Source organism: Vombatus ursinus, unplaced genomic scaffold (assembly GCF_900497805.2).
Source record: "Vombatus ursinus unplaced genomic scaffold, bare-nosed wombat genome assembly UNPS02014926.1, whole genome shotgun sequence".
NCBI classification, from domain to species: Eukaryota; Metazoa; Chordata; class Mammalia; order Diprotodontia; family Vombatidae; genus Vombatus; species Vombatus ursinus.
Window position 1 is genome coordinate 5,974,780 of NW_020954704.1, and position 23,171 is coordinate 5,997,950.

The 23,171-nt window shown below is 42.0% G+C and overlaps 1 protein-coding gene across 1 annotated transcript in view; it reads left to right on the forward strand.

The window, feature by feature from the left end:
- SPTB (spectrin beta, erythrocytic) overlaps window positions 1-22,915 on the forward strand; it is a 160,237-nt gene extending 137,322 nt beyond the window's left edge. Inside the window, exons 33-36 of the mRNA XM_027843761.1 lie at window positions 17,926-18,155; window positions 20,636-20,809; window positions 21,497-21,539; window positions 22,454-22,915. Coding sequence (XP_027699562.1) covers window positions 17,926-18,155; window positions 20,636-20,809; window positions 21,497-21,539; window positions 22,454-22,621 — 615 coding nt within the window. The 3' untranslated portion in view covers window positions 22,622-22,915. The remainder of the gene's footprint in view (window positions 1-17,925; window positions 18,156-20,635; window positions 20,810-21,496; window positions 21,540-22,453) is intronic.
- Window positions 22,916-23,171: the final 256 nt, after the last annotated feature.

Sequence of the window (23,171 nt, forward strand, 5' to 3'; positions counted from 1 at the left end):
AGTATACAGAACCCATTACTCAATAATACCCAGAACCCACGAGTACCAAATAATAATACTAATGATGATAATGAAGGCAAGTTCATAGAAGATTGATTATTCTCCTAAATGCTAATCCACTCATCACCCACCATGTGGAAAATATTAATTTCTTGGGTTTTTTTTATCCCTAATCTAAAGAGAATCTGGCCCTTTCTCAATCTCTTTTCACCTCAATTATAATTTTGGTATAGGCTTTAACTTTCTGCTTTAACAACTTCCTCCTTAATCTCCATTTCTAATATATGATAGAGAGCTGACCCACACAGTTTAGCTGCTGGGTTATCTTTGTCTTTCTACTTTGGTCCTCTAACACTCTTACCTTTCAACTGTACTGCAGGGGTGTTTCTTCACTGTCTTACACCTTAGCCTTTACATCATCTTTATTCCCCTATTCATTTCCACTCCTCCCTCTGGTTGATTACTTGATTTTATCTTTTGTTGCTTTCAATTTCATCTTCTATGCTGTTTTCCCCAAACTAAAGTATTCCTTTTTCCTACTCCTCTGAGTGAAACATTCTACCTACCATCTTTACCAGTCACAAACCATGATGGGAATCCCGGCCCTAGTGGACAGAAATTGAGTTGAAATCCATGTTAAACTGGAAGAAAGACTCTCTCAGCTGCAAGACATGACCTGCCTTTTTCAGAGATCTGAACTACCCCAGGGCTATTCAGTTGTCTGGTTACATACCTAGGAGTGTGTCTTATCTAGCAGCTTACCCCTCTTCCTACCTTTTACAATGCAGCCATCATACCTGTCACCTACATTGTGTAGCCAAGTGGACTGTATAAGCATCCCATTTAAATTTTGAGCATTTTGGGAAGGGACTTGGCTTTCCTTTGGTGCCCCTTAGCACACTTTCATTTATACAGAATAGTTTACTCTTTCTTACACCTGAGACAGAATGTAAGATCCTCATGAATGCCAGGTATGAGTTGTAATGGTTGCCATCAACAACACTCTTGCACCCCCAAACACACACTGTGTGAGATCAGTCCTACCTGGAGCCATCTGTCCAGAGACCCTCTCATCCTAGGCCCCCATCCCATTTGCTGCACTGTACTTAAACTATTGTAGCCTGGAGGCAGCTAGGTGACTCATGGATAGAGCACCAGCCCTGGAGTCAGGAAGACCTGAGTTCAAATCCGTTCTCAGACACATAACACTTACTAGCTGTGTGACCCTGGGCAAGTCACTTAACCCCATTGCCTAGCCCCCCTCCCCCCAAAAAAAGTAAATGGTCAACTATTGTAGCCTGACAAGGATGAAGTTCTAATCCTAGCTTTGTCCACTGACTAGCCCTGTGACCTTGAGTAAATGACTAAAGCAATATGCTTTAGTGATCATCTGTAAAATGACAGGTTGAATTAGATGATAAACCACCAACTTTTAGAGCAAGAATAGACATGTTTATTCTTGTTCTAAAAGTTGGTGGTTTTATGATGCCTTCTAGGTTTTTTTCTTTTCCTGTTCTGCTGCTTTACGTTTCATCTTCTATCATTCCCCTTCTCAGCACCCTTACAGTCAGTACCTGAGCTGTGTGTCATTGCTGGGAGAAAAGCCAAACTCTTAGACTTTTCAGGTCTAGATTCTCTGACAGTCATCCGAAATCTGCAGCTAATTCCAGGTACTTAGGCACTGAGGAGCAGGTGTATGCAATACTGTTATTTTATAAGAGCCCTATGTCCCTGGGAAAAAATATGACCTGCCTTTTCCTACCTCCACTCCCTTTTACTTCTTTCCTCACCACTGTGCAGGAGGAATATTGTACCTCCCTGCAGCAAAGTCTCCTGGAATGGGAAATTGGCAAGCTTATCAGTATTCCCAGTGCAGTGGAAAGGATGCTGGACTTGAAGTCAAAGGACCTGATTTTAAATATTGACTCTGTTTGACCTTGAGCAGATCATCCATTTGCTGTAGACCTTGGTGTTTTCATCTGTAAAATAAGGAGGATGGACTACATTATCATTAAATTCCCTTCCTATGTTAAACTATAACCCCCAGGGACAGTGCTAGGTACCCCTTTCAGCTTAATTCCAACTATGAGCCCTACAGATTTCTGCTGGATGGCCTCAGGCCCTCCTCTGCTAACTCACCTCTCCAGATTGCTCCCCCACTGCTAGCCTTACTCTCTTATCACCCCTTAGGCCCGTCTTAAATCTATATTTTTCTGGGGCAGCTTCTTGTTCTTTGGGAAACTTGGACTCTCCCTAGCCATGGGAATTTGTCATATCATCTCTGCTGCTTTTTGCGCTCCAGTTAAGCCAGTCACAAGAGAGAAAAAGCATGGTTTTATGGGAAAACTGCCATATGTAGAGTCAGAGGGCCTGGGTTCAAAACTCATCTCTATTATTTATTAGTTGTGTGACAGGCTATTAACTTGATCTTTCTGAGTCTGGTTGATCATTCATGAAAATGGGATAATACACTTGTACTTCCTAACTCACAGATGTAAAGAAGAGCTTTAAACAAATATGGTATACTGTTATCTCTTTTTGTTGTTCAGCCATTTCAGTTGTGTCTGACTCTTTGTGACCCCATTTGAGGTTTTCTTGGCAAAGATACTAGAGTGGTTTGCCATTTCCTTCTCCAGCTCATTTTACAGATGAGGAAACTGAGGCAACCAGAATAAAGTGACTTGCCCAGAGTCACACAGCTATGTGTAAGCCTGAGGTTGCATTTAAACTCAGGTCTTCCTGATTCCAGGACCAGCCGTCTATCCACTGTGCCACCTTGCTGCCCATTATCTCTCTTATGCACTCTCTATTGACATAATATATCCCAACGAAGAAACCACATTTTCTTGGTTTAGTTTAGCCCTCCAGGCTAATATTTTTCTTCAGGTCCCTCTCTTTACATTGTTGGTTCAGCTACAGTGTAGGTTTTCTGTTTGCCTATCTCTAGATCTTTTTACTTTCCAGGGAATCTTTAACAAAATCTCAGTATTAAATGACTGTATATGATTTACAAGAGCATCAGGTAAATAACTTTGGCTTCCCCTGTGAATCTCTCACTTCTTTCTAAGAGAATATGACAAACAGTTTCTTTGCCCTAGACCATGAGGAAAATGCGCAGGTGCCCTCTGAAGTAGTTTGACCTTGCTGCCCTTCCCCTTTACCCATATAGTTAGGTGTACCATGGAGCAAAACAGTCTACACATCATGGCAAGAATGGTTTCAAGACTAATTCAGCAGGAACTCCAACCTCTCACATTAGGGAGTTAGAGCATAATGCTAAGATAGCCAGGAATATGGGATTGCTCACTTGGATGGGTCATTACTTTTCTTTACTCTGTGACCACAGGCTCCACCCTTATCCCAGCCAGTTGTCTGATCACGTCATCATGGCAGGCAGCTGATGAGCTGGAATCAAGTTGAGTGGAAATCTCTCCTTAGCTACTCACTTAACCTTTCTCGGGCTTCAATTTCTTGGCTATGACTGTAGCTTGCTTCCTCTTTGCCATTTGCACCTTAACTGCTTACTAGATGCAGGAGTAATCAATTCTGAACAGGTGAATAATTAAGTATCGGTTAATGGCTACTTCATTGATTTGGCAGGTTTAGCTGAAGTGGATATTGAACAGAAGCATAGGATTTTGTGGAGACAGGGAGGTCTATAGTGTGTAAAAAGATACTTTGATGGGTTTGAGATAGCATCCTTATGACATTATCTTTGATCCATATAGATGGAAACTCACTTAAGCCGTCTTGTGCATCCTGGTCTTCCCATAAATCCTCAATAGTAAATACACAAAGCAAATGCCAAAAACACATAGCCAGGCATATAAATTATGCAAATTGAACAATATTTGCTGATCTGTACATGTGTTTTATCCCCTCCCTTTGAACCTGAGCTCCTTGAGGGTGTGTCTGATTTAATTTTTTTTTTCATCCTTAGATCTGCAGGTTTAGCCCAGCTTTGCACACAGTAGGTACCTAATAACCTCTTGTTGAATTGAACTGAACAGAGAATCAAGCCAGTATACTTTGTTGAGGTCTTTAGCTCAGCATGAGGACTGTCCATCTCTATTCCTCAATCTTTGCGGCCAGCTCACTTCTTTTTTCCAATCATACCATTTTCTTGGTGTCTCTTTCACCTCTTCTTGGGCACACATCCTCATTACTCATATGCTACAGCTTTTTTTCATCCACCATTCATCTTTCCATTGAACTTGAGATCACCTGCAGTTTTGCATCTTTGGAGACTGTGGTCTTCAGAGATTTGCAGTCATCCCTGGAGAATATAGGTATTTTTAAAAGATAGGATTTTGTTTCAGAAAGCAGTTTGGGATCATGGAAATCGCTGTGAAGTCTCTGTTAGTACTCAAGAAAGATCCTTTGCAAATTAATAGACCTTTGCAGGCTCTTCTATTGAGTTACCCTGAATCTGTGACTGCTGGGTTGGCTTCTTGACTCAAGGCTACTGTGCCTTGTATGGATCAATTTAATTCCACTTCCACTCCACAAATATTTATTCTGCATCTACTAACTCCTTACAAGGCATTAAGGTCAAGCAACAGAGAATACATAGATTAAAAAAAAAAAAACCAGATCATTCCCTGCTCTCAAAATACTTATAACATTGCAGGATGGAACAGAGTTTATGATGGAGAACTATAAGACAAGGTAGAATGTAATAAAGAAAAGAAAAGACACTTAAAGTGATTTAGGGGCAGCTAGGTGGCACAGTGGATAGAGCACCAGCCCTGGAGTCAGGAGGACCTGAGTTCAAATGTGGCCTCAGACATATAACACTCACTAGCTGTGTGACTCTGGGCAAGTCACTTAACCCCAATTGCCTCACCAAAAGAAAGAAAGAAAAAGAAAGAAAATGATTTAGAAAAGCATAAGGAGGGAGATCAGGGAAGGTTTCACGGAGAAGGTCACAACTGATCTTAGCGTGGAAGAGAAGGATTTCAAAAAAATAGATTAGAAGCAGGGAGTGCATTCCACGCCTTGGGCTTCCTGGGGAGTCTTTCAGTCAGTTAACTGGGTTATTTATACAAATCTCGCCTATGAGTACTTCAAAGAGAAGTGCAAAACAGTCTGAAGAAAGACCCTTCCCCTCTTTCCCCTCCCCCAGTTTACATACTTTGGGTCTAATATCCACATCTTCTATCTTGAGTCTCCTCTATCCCTCTCCCCATAGTGGACATGTTAAAATGGTCACTTTGGCCAAGAAGTAGCATGACAGTCATATGTAGAGAGCTGTCTCAAGGACAGAAATGGATTCAAATCCCACTTCTGCTGTGTACTGGCTGTGAGATCCTAGGCAAGACACTCAACCTTGCGCTGCCCAGACAACTCTCTGAGACAATAAGTTACAGAGGAGGTGCCAAATGTAGTGGCAAAGGGAGTTTTCTCCATTGAAAGTTCTGTATGTGAATGAAATCACAGGTCCAGTCACTATACACAATATGCATTGGCTAAAACTTTGGCAAGACCAAAAAAGGAAGAAGAAGAGGAAGAGATGGAGCTGCAAATTCCTGATGAACTCTTTTGTGTCCTCTTTTTTTATTGGAAGTAAAGGTCTTAGAGTGGGGAAAGTGGGAGAAGAGCAAGTGCCCTTGAAGATATAAAGGGAATGGCCGGGGCTTGATCTCTGCAGGGACAAGGCATGTCTCATGGGGTCTCCACCACTACACTCCCTTATAAGTGTAACATGGCCCCCTTAGGACTGGTTTTTAGATGGGGTTCCCTTGCTTAGTCTCCTTTGTTCCTACCCTCCAAATAGAAACTACCCATTTCCTTAGGACAGGGATGAATAAGGAGTCTTGATCAACACTTGAAGAGGGTAACATCACCCAGAGAACTAGATATTCCTGACCTGTGACAGCACCCTGTTTCTAACTCATCCCCACTAATGTTTTATATGACCTCATTCTCAGTTCTGACTTAGCCTTGCCCCAGAACAGAGGTCGTTAAATGATGCCTTCATCTGAGTAATTGTGCAGTTTGGAAGAAATCCTCGTACGTGTCTCTGGGGGGGTGAAGGACTCACCCGTCCAGTCTATCCTCCAGCTCTAGCCTGGATTCTGTGGCCGAAACCACACTGCCCATTTCTTCTGCACAAGCCTGCCAGAGAGGGATGACTGGAAGCCTATGTTGAGGGGAGCAGGGTGGGTAAAGGAGGATGATACTTAGGTGCTGAGCATTGGAAGACAGTCTTGGAGTGGAAAATGCTTATTTTCAGGTGAAAGAGCAGATGGTTTGGGTAGGAGGAGAATAGAATTGGATAGAAGTAAGAGGACAAAGAGCAGTCCCCCCACAAAAGAAGCATTAGATTATTAGTTACTATTCTGCTATTAGTCAGAGGTTCATGTTCTATTGTCTCTACCAAAGGATAAAAAAATAATAGATTCATTTTCCACAGACCCTCACCTCTGGATTTAATATCTTTTCCCATTTCTCTTCCCCAATTCTTCGCTTTTTCCCACCCTGACTTCTGTAGTTGAGAACACAAAACTGACTTTAAGGGCACAGTTATTCTTTCTAAGGCAGCATGAAAGATTATAAGGCTACAAACTATAGTTGAGATAAATTTCAGGTTAATTATTTCATTACTTGGTGATCTGAGACTAGCCTCACGGTCATCATTCCCCTTTCCTAATCTGCAGGCCCCCCCTTTGGAACTGTGAATTTGGGGGCAAGGGTCATTACTGTTCTTTTAAATCTTGTTTTTGTTCAGTCATTTTTCAGTCTGACTCTTTGTGACCCCATTTGGGGTTTTCTTGGCAACGATACCGGAGTGATTTGCCCTTTCCTTCTCCAGCTCATGTTATAGATGAGCAACCTGAGGACAAAAGGGTTAAGTGACTTGCCCAGGGGCACACAACTACTGGGTGTCTGAGGCTATGTTTGAACTAAGGAAGATGAGTCTCTCTGACTCCAGGCCTAACCCTCTATCCATTGTGCACCTATCTTACCATCCTTTATCCCTTAGACTAAAATTGGATTTTCTTCCAGCAACCTTAAATATTTGGAGAAATAACGTCTTCTCTTGTCTGGGCCTCAGGTTCATTCCTTTTGGATGCAGATTAAAATTTCTGTCACCTTACCTGCCAGTGATCTTTCCCCGTGGAGTCAGCCATTTCCTTCAAACTTTTGCGTTTTCAGCAAAACTTCCTATGTTATCCTTTTGGACGAGCAGAGAAAATGTGATTTAGATGATAATACAGTTATGTGAATTCAGCACTGGTTGAACAAATGGATAGGAATGAACAGATTGATGCCTCGTTGGAGGCAGGTCTATATAAATGCACCAGGGATGGGTCTCTGATTCTGGGCTGTTCAACACCTGTATCCCTTTTGCCTATAAATGCATAGATGGCATAATTATCAAATCTGCATATAAAAAGCTGGAGAAAATAGCTAATACATTGGGTAATAGAGCCAAGATCCAAAAATATCTCAACAGGCTAAAATGATAGGCTGAAGCTAGTAAGGTAAAATTAAACAGGGATGAATTTCTTAGGTTCAAGAAATCACAAAAGCTTATTTGGAAAAAGATCTAGGTGTTTTAGTGGATGAACTGCAGGATAAATATGGGTCAACAGTGTGATGTAGTGATCCAGAAACAATCCAAAATATGCTAACATAAAGCCATTGTGTCCAGAATAAGGTGTTTGTATCCCCAGCTTCTAGCGCGATGGTTGGCACATAAGTATTTAAGAAATACTTATTGTTAGGGGCAGCTAGGTGGCGCCGTGGATAGAGCACCGGCCCCAGATTCAGCAGGACCTGAGTTCAAATTCAGCCTCAGACACACAACACTTACTAACTGTGTGACCCTGGGCAAGTCACTTAACCCCATTGCCTAGCCAAAAAAACAAAACAAACAAAAAACACAACAAAAAAAACTTATTGCTGAATAATCCTGTTCACTCTGCCTTAAGTGAAAATCTGTATTGTTTTCATTTCTGGGCACCACATTGAAGGAAGGACATTGGTAAAACAGGACTCATCTAGAGGGAAACTAGGATGGTGAGGGACTATTAAACTAGAGACAATAGAAGGACATAAGAAGAGCTGTTGATAAAACTTGAGCTAGTTAACCTGGAGAAGGGAAGGGTTAGGTGATATACAAGTGCTGTTTTCAAGTATTTGAAAGTCTGTCATGTGGAAGTAGGATTTCATTTGTCTTCCTTCCCCAGAGGACAGAACTAGGGTTTCATTTTATCCATTAGATTGTAAGCTTCTTGAAGGCAGGGACTGTATTTTGCCTCTTTTTTGTATCCCCAGTGCTTAGCACATGGTGCCTGGCACATACTAGTCACTTAATAAATGTTTATTGGTCAGTTGATGAGTGGACGGTAGTAGTAGAAAAGCAGATTTCTACTAAATATAAGAAAAATAACTCCGTAACAATTCGAAGAATACTTCCAAAAAAGGAGGTGACTACTTCAAGAGACAGGCCCCTGAGGGGGCTTAAAGTACAAATTAGATGGCCCCTCATCTTAGATCCATGTGTAAGACTGAAAGGTTTTTATAGGTTTTTTTCTTCAAGTTAGACTAAGGGATCTCTAAAATCTCTTTTAATTCTGAAATTTCAGTAAGGATCCAAACCACCACAAAATCTAATTCTCACTCAAGACAAGAAATAGTGTGTAGGATCTAGTCAGGACCAGCTCTTCCTACAGGCAGAGGAGGTAGCTGTCTTTAGACGGCTATGCAAATCGATCAATAAGGCACTGCTGCCTCCAAATATTCGCCTTACCACCCTGTACCAGTACCTGGAATCCTTATAAGTGCGATGATTCTTTTGGACAAAAGCATGAATGTCCAGAAGGTCCTCATAAAATGCAGATAGGTTACCGAGAGGGTACCCCATGAATCCGTTAACCCATTTCACACAGTGCATTAGAAAACACACTGTACTCGGAGTCTGGGGACTGAGGCTCTGGACTTAGTTGTGCCATGAACCCGCTTTGAATCATTTGACTGATCACTTCATCTCTCTAGATCCTTAAGGGTACTTATCTTTAGATTAAAAATGAGAGGATCAAACGAGATGATTTCTAAAGTCCCTTCTCCTTCTAATATTCTATGATTTTATGGTTATTCATAATTAAATAATTCAAGGATCTGTGTTTTCATTTCCTGCAGGGCAGATTGAAATGCCTCCATGCCTTAGTAGATGGTCTTCATGACTTGCTATGGCCATGAAAGCTCACCATCTAACACAGGGATGGGGAACCTGCGGCCTTGAGTAGGTAACTCTAGTGGTGAATCTTTCTGAACTCCATGAATTCAGTTTTCACATAAGAGACGTGTAGCCTACACTCAAAAACCTAACTTTACCAAAACTTGCAGAACTTTGACAAAATTTGTATTTAGCTGAGAATGGCCTTCGGGAACTTCAAAGCCTCAGAATAGGATTTCAATAAGCATTTATTAAGCATTTACACAAGCTAGCAAGTATCTGTGTCTGGATTTGAACTCAAATCTTCCAAACTCCAAGCCCAGTGTTCTATCCACTGCACCACCTAGTTGCCCCTCCTGAAACATAGTAAGTACTATATGTTCAGTCATTTCAGTTGTGTCCAACTCTTCATGATCCCATTTGGTATTTTCTTGACAAAATACTGGAGCAGTTTGCCATTTCCTTCTCCAGTTTGTTTTACAGATGAAGAACTGAGGTATTCAGGATTAAGTGACTTGCCCAGGGTCACATAGCTGGTAAGTGTGTGAGGATAGATTTTAGCTTTAAAAAAAAAGCATTATTATGTGCTAGGTAGTGTACTGTGCACTGATGACACAAAAACGAAGGCAAAAACATGGGCACTCTGTAGGGTAGGGACTACTCTCAAGGAGGTCACATTCTAATGGATAAAATGCGAACAACCATATACACCCAAGCTATAATCAGTCTAAATGAAAGGGAATCCCAGAGGGAAGGTAGTGGGGTGGGGGAAGGGAGAGAACCAAGGAAGGCCTCTTGTAAAAGGTGGGATTTGAGTTGAGGAAACCAGGGAAGCCAGAGGTCAAAAGGGAAAGAATTCTAGGTATGCCAGACAGCTTGTGAAAAGACTTTGTTGGAAAATAGAGTGTTATGTGTGACTAACAGCTAGTAGGCCTGTGTGGTCTTAAGGGGAGTAAAGGGTAAAAAGAATGAAAAAGCAGGAAAGGGAATAGGTTGTAAAGGTATTTAAAAAAAAAACCCAGAATATTTTATATTTGATCCCTGAGGTAATGAAGCGTCACTGGAGTTTATGGGGGTGGGGGGGTGTGGAATAAAATGGTCAAACCTGCACTTTGATGGGGGAATCCTACGATTAGTTTCTAAAGTTAAATAAAAATTAAAAAGTACAAGAAAGCATATTTTCATATGGTGGCATATGTATGGTTAGGGAAAAACATAGAGAATATTCAGTGCCATTTTTAACACTTACTAAACTCATACTCTGTGCAAAATATTGTGCTAGGAACTGAGAAAGTTTTTTTTTAAATTGAAGAAGGCATAATCTCTGTCCCCATGATCCTTATAATCTAGTAAGGGAGATAAGCCAGGTATACAAAGAATTATTATAAAATGGAATATTATGTTTGTAAGAAGAATATGGGACAGCTAGGTGGCACAAAGGATAGAGCACTGAGCTTGTAATCAGGAAGACTTAGATACTAGCTATGTGACCCTGGGCAAGTCATTTAATTCTGTTTGCCTTAGTTTCCTTATCTGTAAAATGAGCTAGAGAAGGAAATAGCAAACCATTCCAGTATCTTTGCCAAGAAAATCCCAAAATGAGGTCATGAAGAATCCAACATGACTGAAATGACTTGAACAACAACAAAAAAGGATATGTTTGTAATAAGTGCTAGGATAGTATGGAGAATGAGGAGAACACTTCTGTCTTGGATTCTAAGAGGGAATACAACATGTAAATAATTATGTACATACAAGATGTATACAGTTAAATGAAAGGTAATCCTAGAGGGAAAACACTAGCAGCTGGGGAGACATGGAAATTCCTCTTGCAGAAGGTGGAATTTGAGATGAGTTTTCAAGAAAGCCAGAGAAACAAGGATGCAGAAGTAAAGAAGGAGTGCATTCCAGGCATGGCAGACAGCCGGTGAAAAAGCCAGGGAAGGTGGTGTTTTGTGTTTCAGAAACAACAAATAGGCCAGTTTTTCTGCATCATAGAGTGCATGGAGGGGAATAAAATGTAAGAAGACTGGAAAAAGAGGCCAAGTTGTGAAGGACTTCAAATGACATTTTCTATTTTATCATGGAGTTAATAGGTAGTCACTACTCCCTTGATTGGGAGTGGGGAGGAGGTGACATAGATCAGTGTGCTTTAGGAAAGTCACTTTGGCAACTGAGTGGTGGCTGGATGCGAAAGACCAGCTAGAAGTCTATTACAACAGTGTAGGCATCAGGCGATGGGGGCCTGGGGCAGCTGTGTGAGGGGAGAGAAGGGGGCATATATGAGAGATGTTGCGAAGGCAGAAATTATGAGAATTGGCAGTGAATTAGATATGTGACTATTTTGGGGTTGAGGTGCCTTTGGGACATTCAATTTGGAGTGTGATGTTGAGACTTGCGCTTAAGAGAAAGATTTATTTTTGTTGTTTCAGTCACTCTCTATAACCTGACTTAGGGTTTTCTTTGGCAGAGATACTGGAGTGGTTTGTCATTTCTTTCTCCAGCTCATTTTAGAGAAGAGCAACTGAGGCAAACAGACTTAAGTGACTTGCCCAGGGCCATGCAGCTAGTAAGCCTCTGAGATCCTCCTGACTCCAGGGCCGGCCCTCTATCCACTGTGTCACCTAGTTGCTCCCAAGAGAAAGATTAGGTTTAACTATACAGATCAAGGAATCATGTTCATAGAGATAATTGAATCTGTGGGAGCTGATGAGATTTTTGAGTGAGATAGTATTGAGGGAGAAGGTGGCCTGTTCAGATCCTTGAGGAACATCCCTGGTCTTCTCCAACTCTTGGAATTTTTAGTTTCTTTCAAGATAAGATAAAGGAAGTGAGCTCAAGTGCCACTTTTTTTAAAAGACCTTTCCTGATCTCTTCTCTCACCCAGTTCTCCTCTCTCTATCAAACTACTTTGTATATATTTTATACAGGGTGTCCCAAAAGTCTCAGTGCTACTTTAAGTTTTAATAACTAGTATTTCTAAGTATTTACTTATCTGTGTAAATGTCGTTTTCTCACAATAGAATATAAGCTTTGTGAGGGCAAGAACTGTCCGTCTTCACAGGGCTTAGTACACTTCGTAGAACACACAGGCCTATTGAATTAAAGAATTCATTCTGGCTCTTAGTAATCACCACTTTCCTTTTATGAATCATTCCTTTAATAGTACTAGATTGTGGCTATAAAGTGAAATTAAACCCACTATTTCAAGGAATCCCACCTTCTCTATCCTTTTTTGAAAATTGGGATAATATTTGCCTATCTCCAGTCCTGCAACCACTTTTCTAATTTCTCAATAATTTTCAAAGATCACTGATAGCATGTGTACGATCACATCTGCCAATATCACGTTGTGTAGTTTGTCTGGGCCTGGTTATATCAGCTCAATAACGGCAGCTAGATATTCTCTTGTATTTCCTTATATACGATAAATTTCACTTCCTAGTTAGCCATTTTCATCCTGTTCTTTCCAGCCCAAAGATCATTCTTGGTAGGAAAAAAAAAATGCAACATAAACCAAGTAGTTCTGCCATCTTGCTGTTGTTTGTTACTTTTGTCCCTACCATCTTCTCCATTATCTAATCCTTCTTTTTTCCTTAACATAAGTAAAATATCTCCTTTTGCTGTTCTTGGCATTCATCTTTAGCCTCAGCTCATTCTGGGCTTTTGCCCTTCTTTCACTGATTTCATATGATGGCACCAATTTTTGGTGTTTTCCTTTTCTCACTCCAAGTTGCTCTATGAATTCATTGTGCATTCATGGGAGACTCCGTAGCCAATTTTCCCCTAGTATTCATCAGTGGAATAATTTGTTTGTATAATTAGAATTTTGTTCTTGAAACTATCCCATCCCTTTGGGGCCGACATACTCTGTAGAATTTTAGGTTAAAGTATCATCACTATACTTTCTTTGAACACTTTAAAATTCATTTTCTCAAAATCTGGGGTGTGAGGGAATTTATGCTTGCCTTTCTTTTCTTTAACTATTATAGACTTTCAAATGGAATGGTCACTTTCTTCTAAAGGTCCTGTCAAAATTACATTGCAACCAATTCCTGGGCAGCCAAGTGGCACTGTGGGTAGAGTGCTGGCCCTGGGGTCAGTAAGACCTGAATTAAAATCCATCCTCAGGGACTTACTAGCTGTGTGATCCTTGGCAAGTCACTTAACCCTATTTGCCTCAGTCTCCTTATCTGTAAAATGAGTTGGAGAAGGAAATGGCAAACCACTCCAGTATCTTTGCCAAGAAAACCCCAAATGAAGTCACAAAGAGTCAGATACGACTGAATGACAATAAACCAATTGCTCTTTATTTTATGTTATTTCTCCTTTGCGCACTTATCAATCAAACCAACTTAATAATTGTTCTCTGTGCTTGACATTCAATCCCCTACCACCATGCTTTTACACAAGTGGTTCCATGTCTCAAAAGTGCTCCCTTCTTGCCTCCATCTTCTAGAATCCATAACTTTAAAAAAAAAATGATACCAAAGGGGAAACTAGGTGGTGCAATGGATAGAGCGCTGGCCCTGGAGTCAGGAGTACCTGAGTTCAAATCCAACCTCAGACACTTGACACTAGCTGTATGTCCCTGGGCAAGTCACTTAACCCCATTGCCTAGCCCAAAAAAAGAAATGCTACTAAGGAGCCATGTACTTACATGAGGCCTTCCCTGATTCCTTCTTTTATCCTCCCCCCAGTAGCTCTTTCTCCCTGTTAAAATTATTTTGCATATTCTTTGTATTTATTTACTTATGTCTACATTGTCTCCTTTAGTAGGCTGAAAGCTCCTTGAGGGCAAGGATTCCTTTGCTTTTGTCTTTGTACCCCCAGCGTCTAGCATAATAGGTGCTTAATAAATATTTCATTGAGTTGAATTAACTTTATCAGTCACTCAACTACCATTTATTAAGTGCTTACTATGTGCCAGGCACTGTACTAAGCTTGGGAAATACAAATACTAATAGAAAGAGAAATAGCCCCTGCCCTCAAAGAGCTTACATTCTGATGGGGGAAGACAACATCTAAAAGAAAGCTGAAAAGGCAGGGGTATACCTGGTAGGAGAATGGGGCTTCAGGATAAAGAGCTGGGGCACAGCGAGGCTTGAGGATGGTAGAGTCAGAACCAAGTCCAAAATAGCATTTTACCTCGTGACTTTGTCCACCTCATTAAAACAAATCAAGAACTTAATACCTGTTCTGTTTTCAGCAAGACAACTGCAGTCAGTTAGTCAGGAAACATTAAGTGCCTACTATATGCCAGACTGATTTAGACAAATAATACAAAGAAAGGCAAATGACAGTTTCTACTCTCCAAGAATTTACAATCTAATAGGGGGGACAATATGCAAACAATCATTTACAAGCAAGCTATATGGACACGATAAACTGGAGATAATCAACAGAGGGAAGGCGTAGAGTTTTTTTTCTTTTTAAATTATATTTATATTTATTTCATTAAATATTTCTCAATCACACTTAAAATTTTTTTATATTCATTTTTTAAAATTTTGAGTTCCAAATTTTTTCCCTCCTCTCTCTTCCCTACCCATTGAGAAGGCAAATGATATGGAATCAGTTACACGTGTGAAGTCACATAAAACACTTTCACGTTAGTCATGTTACAAAAAAACCACACATAAAAAGTAAGAAAAATTACGGGGCAGCTAAGTGGCATAGTGGATAGAGCACCAGCCCTGGATTAAGGAGGACTTGAGTTCAAATCCGGCCCCACACACATAGCACTTACTAGCTGTGTGACCCTGGGCAAGTCACTTAACCTCATTACCTAGCCAAAAGGAAAAAAGGGGGAAAAGGTAAGAAAAATTTAAAACGTAGAAAAGGTATGGTTCAATTTATATTCAGGGTTCATCAATTCTATTTTTGGAGTGGATAGTATTTTTCAGCATGGGTCCTTTGGAATTGTCTTGGATCATTGTCTTAATCAGAGTAACTAAGTCTTTTGTAATATTGCTGCATACAAAATTCTCCTGGTTCTGCTCACTTCATTCTGCTTCAGTTCATGTAAGTAGAAGGCACTAGAATTAAGGGGGATCAGGAAACACTTCCTGTAGAAGGTTGGACTTTAGCTGGGACCTGAAGGAAGCCAGGAATTCCAACATATGTTCAGATAGTTGAATTCCGCCATTACTACTATATTATTTCTGTGTGGCAAGTTTGTGATCCCTATCCTGAATGCATTATCCTTCTGGCCCAGTGGGAAGTATCATTCTCCCACCACAGTATCATTTGTTTCTCTTTCCAAATGCTCTTACCATCCTTCTTCCCTCTGGTCTTATGCACATCTCAGTTACATGTTTTTAATATACAATGCCAGTCCCTTGCCCCTTTTAGCTCATTTATCCCAGTGTTTAGCACAGCGCCTAGCACATAGTAGGTGCGTAATAAATGTTAATAATGGATTTCAAGAAACTGCTGCTTTCTCAAACAATCCAGCTCTGTCCCTTATACCTGTTACAAAACTTCATTGGTCTTCCTTCTTCCCTCCATTCTCTGCGTCACATTCTTCTCCTCACAAATTTCCTGTCAGAGATCAGGAATCTTTCCTTTCTTTTTAGATACTTTTTCTTCTTTATTTTCCTTCTGAAGCATTTTTTTTCCAAACTCTAGGAACATTTCCTTCTCCCTGACAATCTGAATAGTAGAGAAGCATTCTTCCAGATCTTTTCTGGAAGAAATATATATATATATATATATATATAGATATAGATATAGATATAGATATAGATATAGATATAGATAGACACACACGCACACACATGTACGCACATATATTCTTTCTAACAGGGAAATTTTAATAACCTGCATTTTATTCACCTGTTGATATTACTTGTCATGGGACATAAGGCAAGGGTGCAGAATATCAAGGGAAGTTTTTTTTTTAATAGAATGTGTGAGAACTGAGCATGTGTACAAGCAAGAGGAACCACTGGGTAGGGTGAAATTGAAGATGTCAGAGAGAAGGAATGCTCAATGGGATAAGATCTAGGAGGAATGGGGAGAGGATGGAATCAAGGGTGTGAAAGACTTAGAACAAGCAGGGAAGGGAATGATATCATCTCTGAAACAAAGAAAAAAGGATAAATGGCCTCATAGAAGTTCTTAAATAGGCAGAAGGGAGTTAAGGAGGCTCAGCATGGATGGCCTTAATCTTTTTAATAAAATGGGAGTTGAAAATATCTTCTGACAGTATGAAGGATAGAGATAGAGTCCAAAATTTGAGAAAAATGGAGCAGATTCTATGAGGAATGTAACAGAGAATTATCATAAATGGGGAGGGGGAAGGAATGCCATGTGGTAGTAAGGACCAAATTAAGGTTAGATAGAAAAAGAATATAAGGCATATAATCAGCCCAGTTTGTGGCTTTTTTCTAGCAATACTCGATAGCTGGAAGCAAGAATAGAAAGAGAAGGTGGTAAAGGTCGCTTATGGCTAAAGGTCAGCAAGGAGGCAAATGGCAAAAAGCCAAGGGTATGAAGTGAGGAGCGAGGATGTAGGTGAAGGAGAATACCATGAAACCAAGAAATGGATGTTAGAAGGGTTATTACCATGGCTATTGACTTCTCCCAGGATGACAGCAGGAGATGAGTTGAAGAGAAAGGCTGAAACAAGTGCTAAAATTGTTAAAGATAGAGGCATTATGGTGCAGTGGAGAAAGCGCTGGATTTGGAGTCAGAAGGACAGAGGGGAAGCATTTATTAGGCACCCACTATGTGTTAGGCACTATTCTAAGTGCTTTACAAATATCTCCTTTGATCCTCACAACAATACTGGAGGTAAGTTGGAGATTATTATCTCAATTTTACAGTTGAGGAAAAGGACGTAACTTGCTAATAAATTTTGATTTGAACTCAGGTCTTCCTGACTTTAGGCCTGGTGTTTTCTATTCACCTCCCCATCTAGCTGCTGCCATTTAGAAAGCCTCCATCAGAGGAGTGGTGATTGGGTCCTTCTCTATCAGCTACTACCTGATTGCCTCCCAGAAGGTGACCAACGCTTGCTCCCTTCAGGGTCCTAGGAATTTCTGGCACTATCATTCATGAGCTCCCCCATATTGACCTCAATTAGCTTTTACAAAAAGGCATTTACTGAGAAATCAAGAGCAAGGACATAAACTATAAAAAAAAAATCCCCTAAGCCATGTGTACACTTTCTCCTCTGCACACATATACTGGGTCTCATTTTCTTCACCTGTAAAACGAAGGGGGCTAAACTAGATGATTTCTAGTCCCCCTAATAGTGCTAAATCTATAATTCTGTGAGAGAGTATCTTATGTCCACACGACATTGACAAGGGTTGGGGAGAGGGTGGTGGAATCTGTTAACATTGATGGGGAACTGTCTGGGTGGTCAGGCATGGTTGGGACGCCAAAGTGAGGGAATCAAGATAGCCAGGAGATGGCAAAGGAAACCAGGGAGGAAGAGGGGAAGACAACCTCCTGTTCCCATCTCCTGAGTCTGCGGATGTTTACTATTCTAGGATCAGAGAGGGGACACACTCATGGTGCAGACTGAGGTGCTAGGGATTGAGGTAGGGAGAGTTTGGGTGGAAATGCACCCCAGGACCTGGATCTCTCTTCCCAGACCTGCCTCTAAAGGAAGAGAGGAAAGCATCCGTGTTTGACGGCTCTTTCAATCCCTCTGAGGTGCTTGAACCAGCGCATCCTCTGTGGAACCTTAGCCACAATCAGTAAGGTCTGTCTCTCCTGTTTGCCACCAGACACAGGAAGAAGACAAGTTGAGGCAGCAGCAGCAGGAGGAGAGAACGGGCAGAGAAGAGAAGTTGACCTTGGAACCGCTTTTCAAAGTTCTGGACACACCTGTGAGTGAGAGTGAGGAGACAGCGACCACCCTGCCTGCCCAGCTGGACCGATCCCACAGCATGCAGATGGAGGGCTATTTGGGCCGCAAGCATGACCTGGAGGGGCCCAATAAGAAGGCGTCCAACAGGTGGGGGACAGCAAGGGACAGGAAGGACAACAGGGACAGCCTTATCTCTAAGCCGAGCAGGTAGCAGAATAGGCAGCCTCATGCATAGAATGATTTAGAGTTCTCTTCCCTCCCCTAGCCATCAATCAATCCCTGATATTCCACAGCTAGAGATGCATTAATTTGTCTGAAAGCTTCCTTCCTTTGAAAATAAAAATACCACCAAGAGCATTAATGCAACTATAATGAAGAGATAATTGCACCTAGGCTCAGAAGGTCTGGATTTGAATTCCTGTTATGCTATTTACTGTCTGTGTGACCTTGAACAAGTCATTTAGTGCTTTTAGCCTGAGTTTCTTTAACTATAAAATGAAAAGATTGGAGTGAGCTCTAATGTCTGTTCTACCTCTAAATCCTCTGATCATATGGTCTCAGCGATCAAAGAACCTCAAAGTGGTCCTTTTCTTGGTCTATGAGAATGGAGAGAGAGCAGAAAGATATGCGATACTTTGAGGGAAAGGTAAAAAAGAGGGAAAATGATGAGGAAAGGGGAGGCCTGTGGGTCTGACAACAGAATGTGCTGCGTGGTTTCGTTATGGGCTGATTCTGAGGCTTAACTTTGGGCATGAGGACATCCTTCTCTCTTTTCTCCCATCAGATTCTAGACATTTTCCTTCACCACCCACAGAAGATTAGTTTCAGCAGCAGGCTAGGGTCAGAAATGAGGGGATGGGGGCAGTTAAGTGGTGCAGTGGATAGAGCACCGACCCTGGAGTCAGGAGGATCTGATTTCAAATCCCGCCTCAGACACATAACATTCACTAGCTGTGTAACTGTGGGCAGGTCACTTAACCCCACTTGCCTCATCAAAAAACAAACAAAAGAAATGAGGGGATGTAGCACAACAACTCCTCAGTCAGGAGCTCCACCCTATCTTCTGGTCTCTGAGCTGTGAGAGATTCCAGCACACCTCAGGTTCAGCAGTGGGCCCCCCAAAACTGGGTTAACAAAGAGGCTCCTGCTAGGAATACAGCTAGGTTGTACAAATCTTCACATAGCTAGGCCACTACTGGCCTGTCCAAAAGCACAAACCGTGACAGTGACTCAATGGGCTATGACTAATTGACCTTTGGAGTGGTCCCTCCATAGTCACTGAAACTCTCCATGGCCTTCCCCTGCTCCCAGTCTTTTGTTCCAGGGGCTTCTCTGGAGCAACTGGGGGTCAGATCCAAGGTAAACTCCAGCAGCCTCAGGACCCACCTAGGGAAACCCCTGGGGCTTCATGCTGTCCTCATTTTACTTGCAGATCCTGGGGGCCACTCACATCTCGGTCAGATTCCTTGGGCTTAATCCCCTAGCAGAAGTCTGTGAACTTGTTTGTTTTATAAATTTTAAGATATTATTGAGAAGGGGGCCATAGGCTTCACCAGAACGCCAGAGGGGCCCGTGGCACAAAAAGTTAAGAATCCCCACACCAGGGCACATATACCCTTTTCCTTGTTTTACAGAACCACCTCCAGTCAACCCCTGCTAAGGGTGCTCTTCAAAGCTTCCTCCTGTGGACAATAGCCATAGGGAGGTCCAAGAGTTCCTAGGGGTTGTGACTATTCATCAGGTCCCAGAGTTCTGAAGTTTGCCATATTTCCAAGCTTATCAAGTAATAAAATGAATCTTCCAAGATCAAGGAGGCCAGAACTTCCCTGGTCTGATTTGAATTGACCTGAGATCGATTTAGCTTGGTCCAGCTCATCATAAAGAAGCATTTTTGAATCAAATGGGCTCTTGCCCGATGAGTCTGCTATCTGTTTCACATTATCCTCACTTAGTTGTGGGCTAGGGCTCTTCAAGGAATAAACTCTGAGATGCAGTAAGACAGCAGGCCCCATGGTGTGGGGGTGGAAGTCACAGGCCCTACATTAAGAAAGTCAGGATAGAAGGCTGTCTAATGCCAGCTCTTATGGGGAGAGATGAAACAGCAAGAAATTATGGTCGGAGAGAGGAATATCAGATTTTAGATTCTTGAAGGCAGTATAATTCTGGGTGACAATGAAGTGGACAGTGGGACCAAGCCTAGAGGTAGCAAAAGTGCAAATGGAGTCCCTTAGAGTTACTTTAGAGCCAGTTAATGGCTCTAAACCTCAATTTCTTCATCTGTCAAATTGGGATAACAAACCTGTCCTGCTCACAGGGAAAGTGTGAGGATTCTCTGAGATTAGCTATGGGAAAACACCCTGAAAACTGTAAAGCATTGTAAGGTATTATACATCATAAGGTATTATATTAAGTTTTAGGTCTGCTACTAATTTACTATGGGACTTTTCACCTCAGTGCTTCAGTGGCCTTGTCAAGTGAGCATAACCTCCCTACCTTGCAGTGTTGTTGTAAGGCTGAAATGAGGTGATTTTTTAAAAGATGTTATACCAATACAAAAATTATTATTAAGAACTTGCATCTGGGCCCAGAGGTGACGAGAGATTCTATTTTTTTTTTCTCATTTTCAGGTCCTGGAATAACCTGTACTGTGTGCTCAGAAACAACGAGTTGACATTCTACAAGGATGCTAAGAATTTGGCCATGGGGGTGCCATACCATGGGGAAGAGCCTTTGGGTCTGAGGCATGCCATTTGTGAAGTTGCTGCTGACTATAAGAAGAAGAAACATGTCTTTAAGTTGAGGTGAAATTATGTGGGAGGCTGGGGCAGGGACCATACATTTTTCTACCCTGAGCATCAAGAGTTCAAAGTTGTGTGGAATTCATGTAGCTGGTAAATCAAACAGGGTTCTAGCTGAGAGGGCATGACTACATGTGAGGACCTTCATCTAGGGCCAAAGAGCATACAGTTTTCTAGGTGAGGTTGACCCTCCTAGTTTACCAGAATTCTTAGTCCCTGGGACAATGGGGAGGGGAATTAATCTCAACCCTTCCCTCTTATGCCCCAAGAAGCTTGCTCCCCATACCCTCCAAGAAGACTGAGTAGTCTTGGGAATTTTGGACTGGAGTCATGGCTTCTCTGGAGTATTCGGCCCCAGGCAGATGTTAGAGCTTTAGTTTACTTTTAGCTAGGCCTAATGAGGCCACAAACTTCCTGACTTGAATTATAGTCTGTTCAAGAATGGAATCAGTCTTAGTGCCAACCCAACCTTCAAAGATCCCTCAAAACTCAGAAGGCCCTAGAGTCAAATGGCTCTGTGTTCTACTTTGGCCTGAGGCACATCTATTTGTAGGGGCTGCTGTGAGGTAGAAGAAGTCTGAGAGAAATGGGGATATAGAGTTCTTCAAAGATATAAACTAGCTTCTTGCTTAATCTGTGTTGGGGTCTTTTAGGGGCAACCACAGGACAAGAAACTCTTTCTCATTCCAGGTTGAGTAATGGCAGTGAATGGCTTTTCCATGGCAAGGATGAGGTAAGTTCAGAATAGAAAAAGCACAAATATTTCAAGAGAAGGTAGCATTATGCAAGGCACCATGGGTGGATGTGGAGGAGTATGTGGTTCATATCCCTTTAAACACAGGGCTGACCTTACTCAGTCTAGTACCAGAGGGAGGTCAAAGATGCCTGTCCTCCTAGACAGCACATCTGGTCTTATCCCAAACATCCTGTGGAATACACAGTAGTAGGCTCCTTCGTCTTCAGGCAATTTTGTATGTACATTTCATATATGGAAAGAGAGAGAGAGAATGTGTATATATATGTATATATACACTCATATATATTTGTATATCCTATTATGTGTCTGTTCCTACATATGTATAGATACATCTGTGACCTCCCCTGAGGGAAGCCCTACCCACATTAGGTAGGGTAACTATCTTAAGTTCTGGTGGTTAGTTCTGAAACTCAAAACTAAAACATTGAAGGGCCTCATGAAGCACAAGGATGGCTCAACCATGTCCTTGCTTTGGTCTTGCCCCATTTTCCAGGGCCACCTTTGGTCACATAGACCATGTGTTTGAGACTGTGGCTCATCTTCAATGTGACCTCACGAGGAGCTTGAGCAGTAATGTTGGGAAAAGTGAATTTGAGCTTCTGTGTTCCTCTTTCATGGATATACTTATTTTCGTTACACATACACAGGCATGCACACGTGCACACACCAACTGACATAGGCATAGCCTCTGCTGCTTTCTACCCAGAAGCCATTGGGTTAGGGTTATTACTATACAATTTCATACCAGCATTCAGTGATGATTACAGTGATGACCGAGCCTGTAGCTGAGGGGTTATTTCATAATATACCTTCTTTCCAAGGTGTAGGGGATACTTACCTCTAGCTCCCTCCCTTACCCCTCTTTTCCTTTTCTCTCTCCCCTTCCACAGGAAGAGATGCTCTCCTGGCTTCAGGGTGTGAGCACAGCTATCACCGAATCCCAAAGCATCCAAGTTAAGGCCCAGAGCCTCCCCCTACCCTCCATCGCCAGCACAGATACCAGCTTTGGAAAGAAGGACAAGGAGAAGAGATTCAGCTTCTTCCCCAAAAAGAAGTAGCTCCTTCTCCTATTCCTTTGTGGGATGGGGGCAGGTGAAGGAGAGGTAAAAGGTCCACCTTGGGCCCCCACCCCATTGGACAACATTGATTCTGCTCAGGATATTCAGTGCAGAGGCCCCCAGCCCAGGCCAACCATCACTTTCCTCCTCAACCAACCCCCCACTCTCCACTGTCCAGGCAGGATGCCCACAAGCTTTACCTCAGCCACAATCCACTGGCCACTACCCAGCCAATCCCTTCTTCTCCCTACCCCATGCGTCCCCTTAGCCCCATAGACCCAGCCTTTGTCTGTAGCCCAGTCCACCCCTAGGTGGTCATAGGGACTAAGGATCAGTCTCAGCCCAGGTCTGGGGAGAGGAATAGGCTGGACTGAATCAGAACAGCCTGGAAGGTAACTTCCATTCCCTCTCAGCACTAACACGGCACTACATAAGGGGCTGTCACCTCATCCCACACCAGGGCCCTGTGGCATGGCCGACCTTTGAGGGCAAAGCTGGGATTGCACTCCTTGACCATTATCACTTTCCCTCTCTTCTAATTTAGGATGGG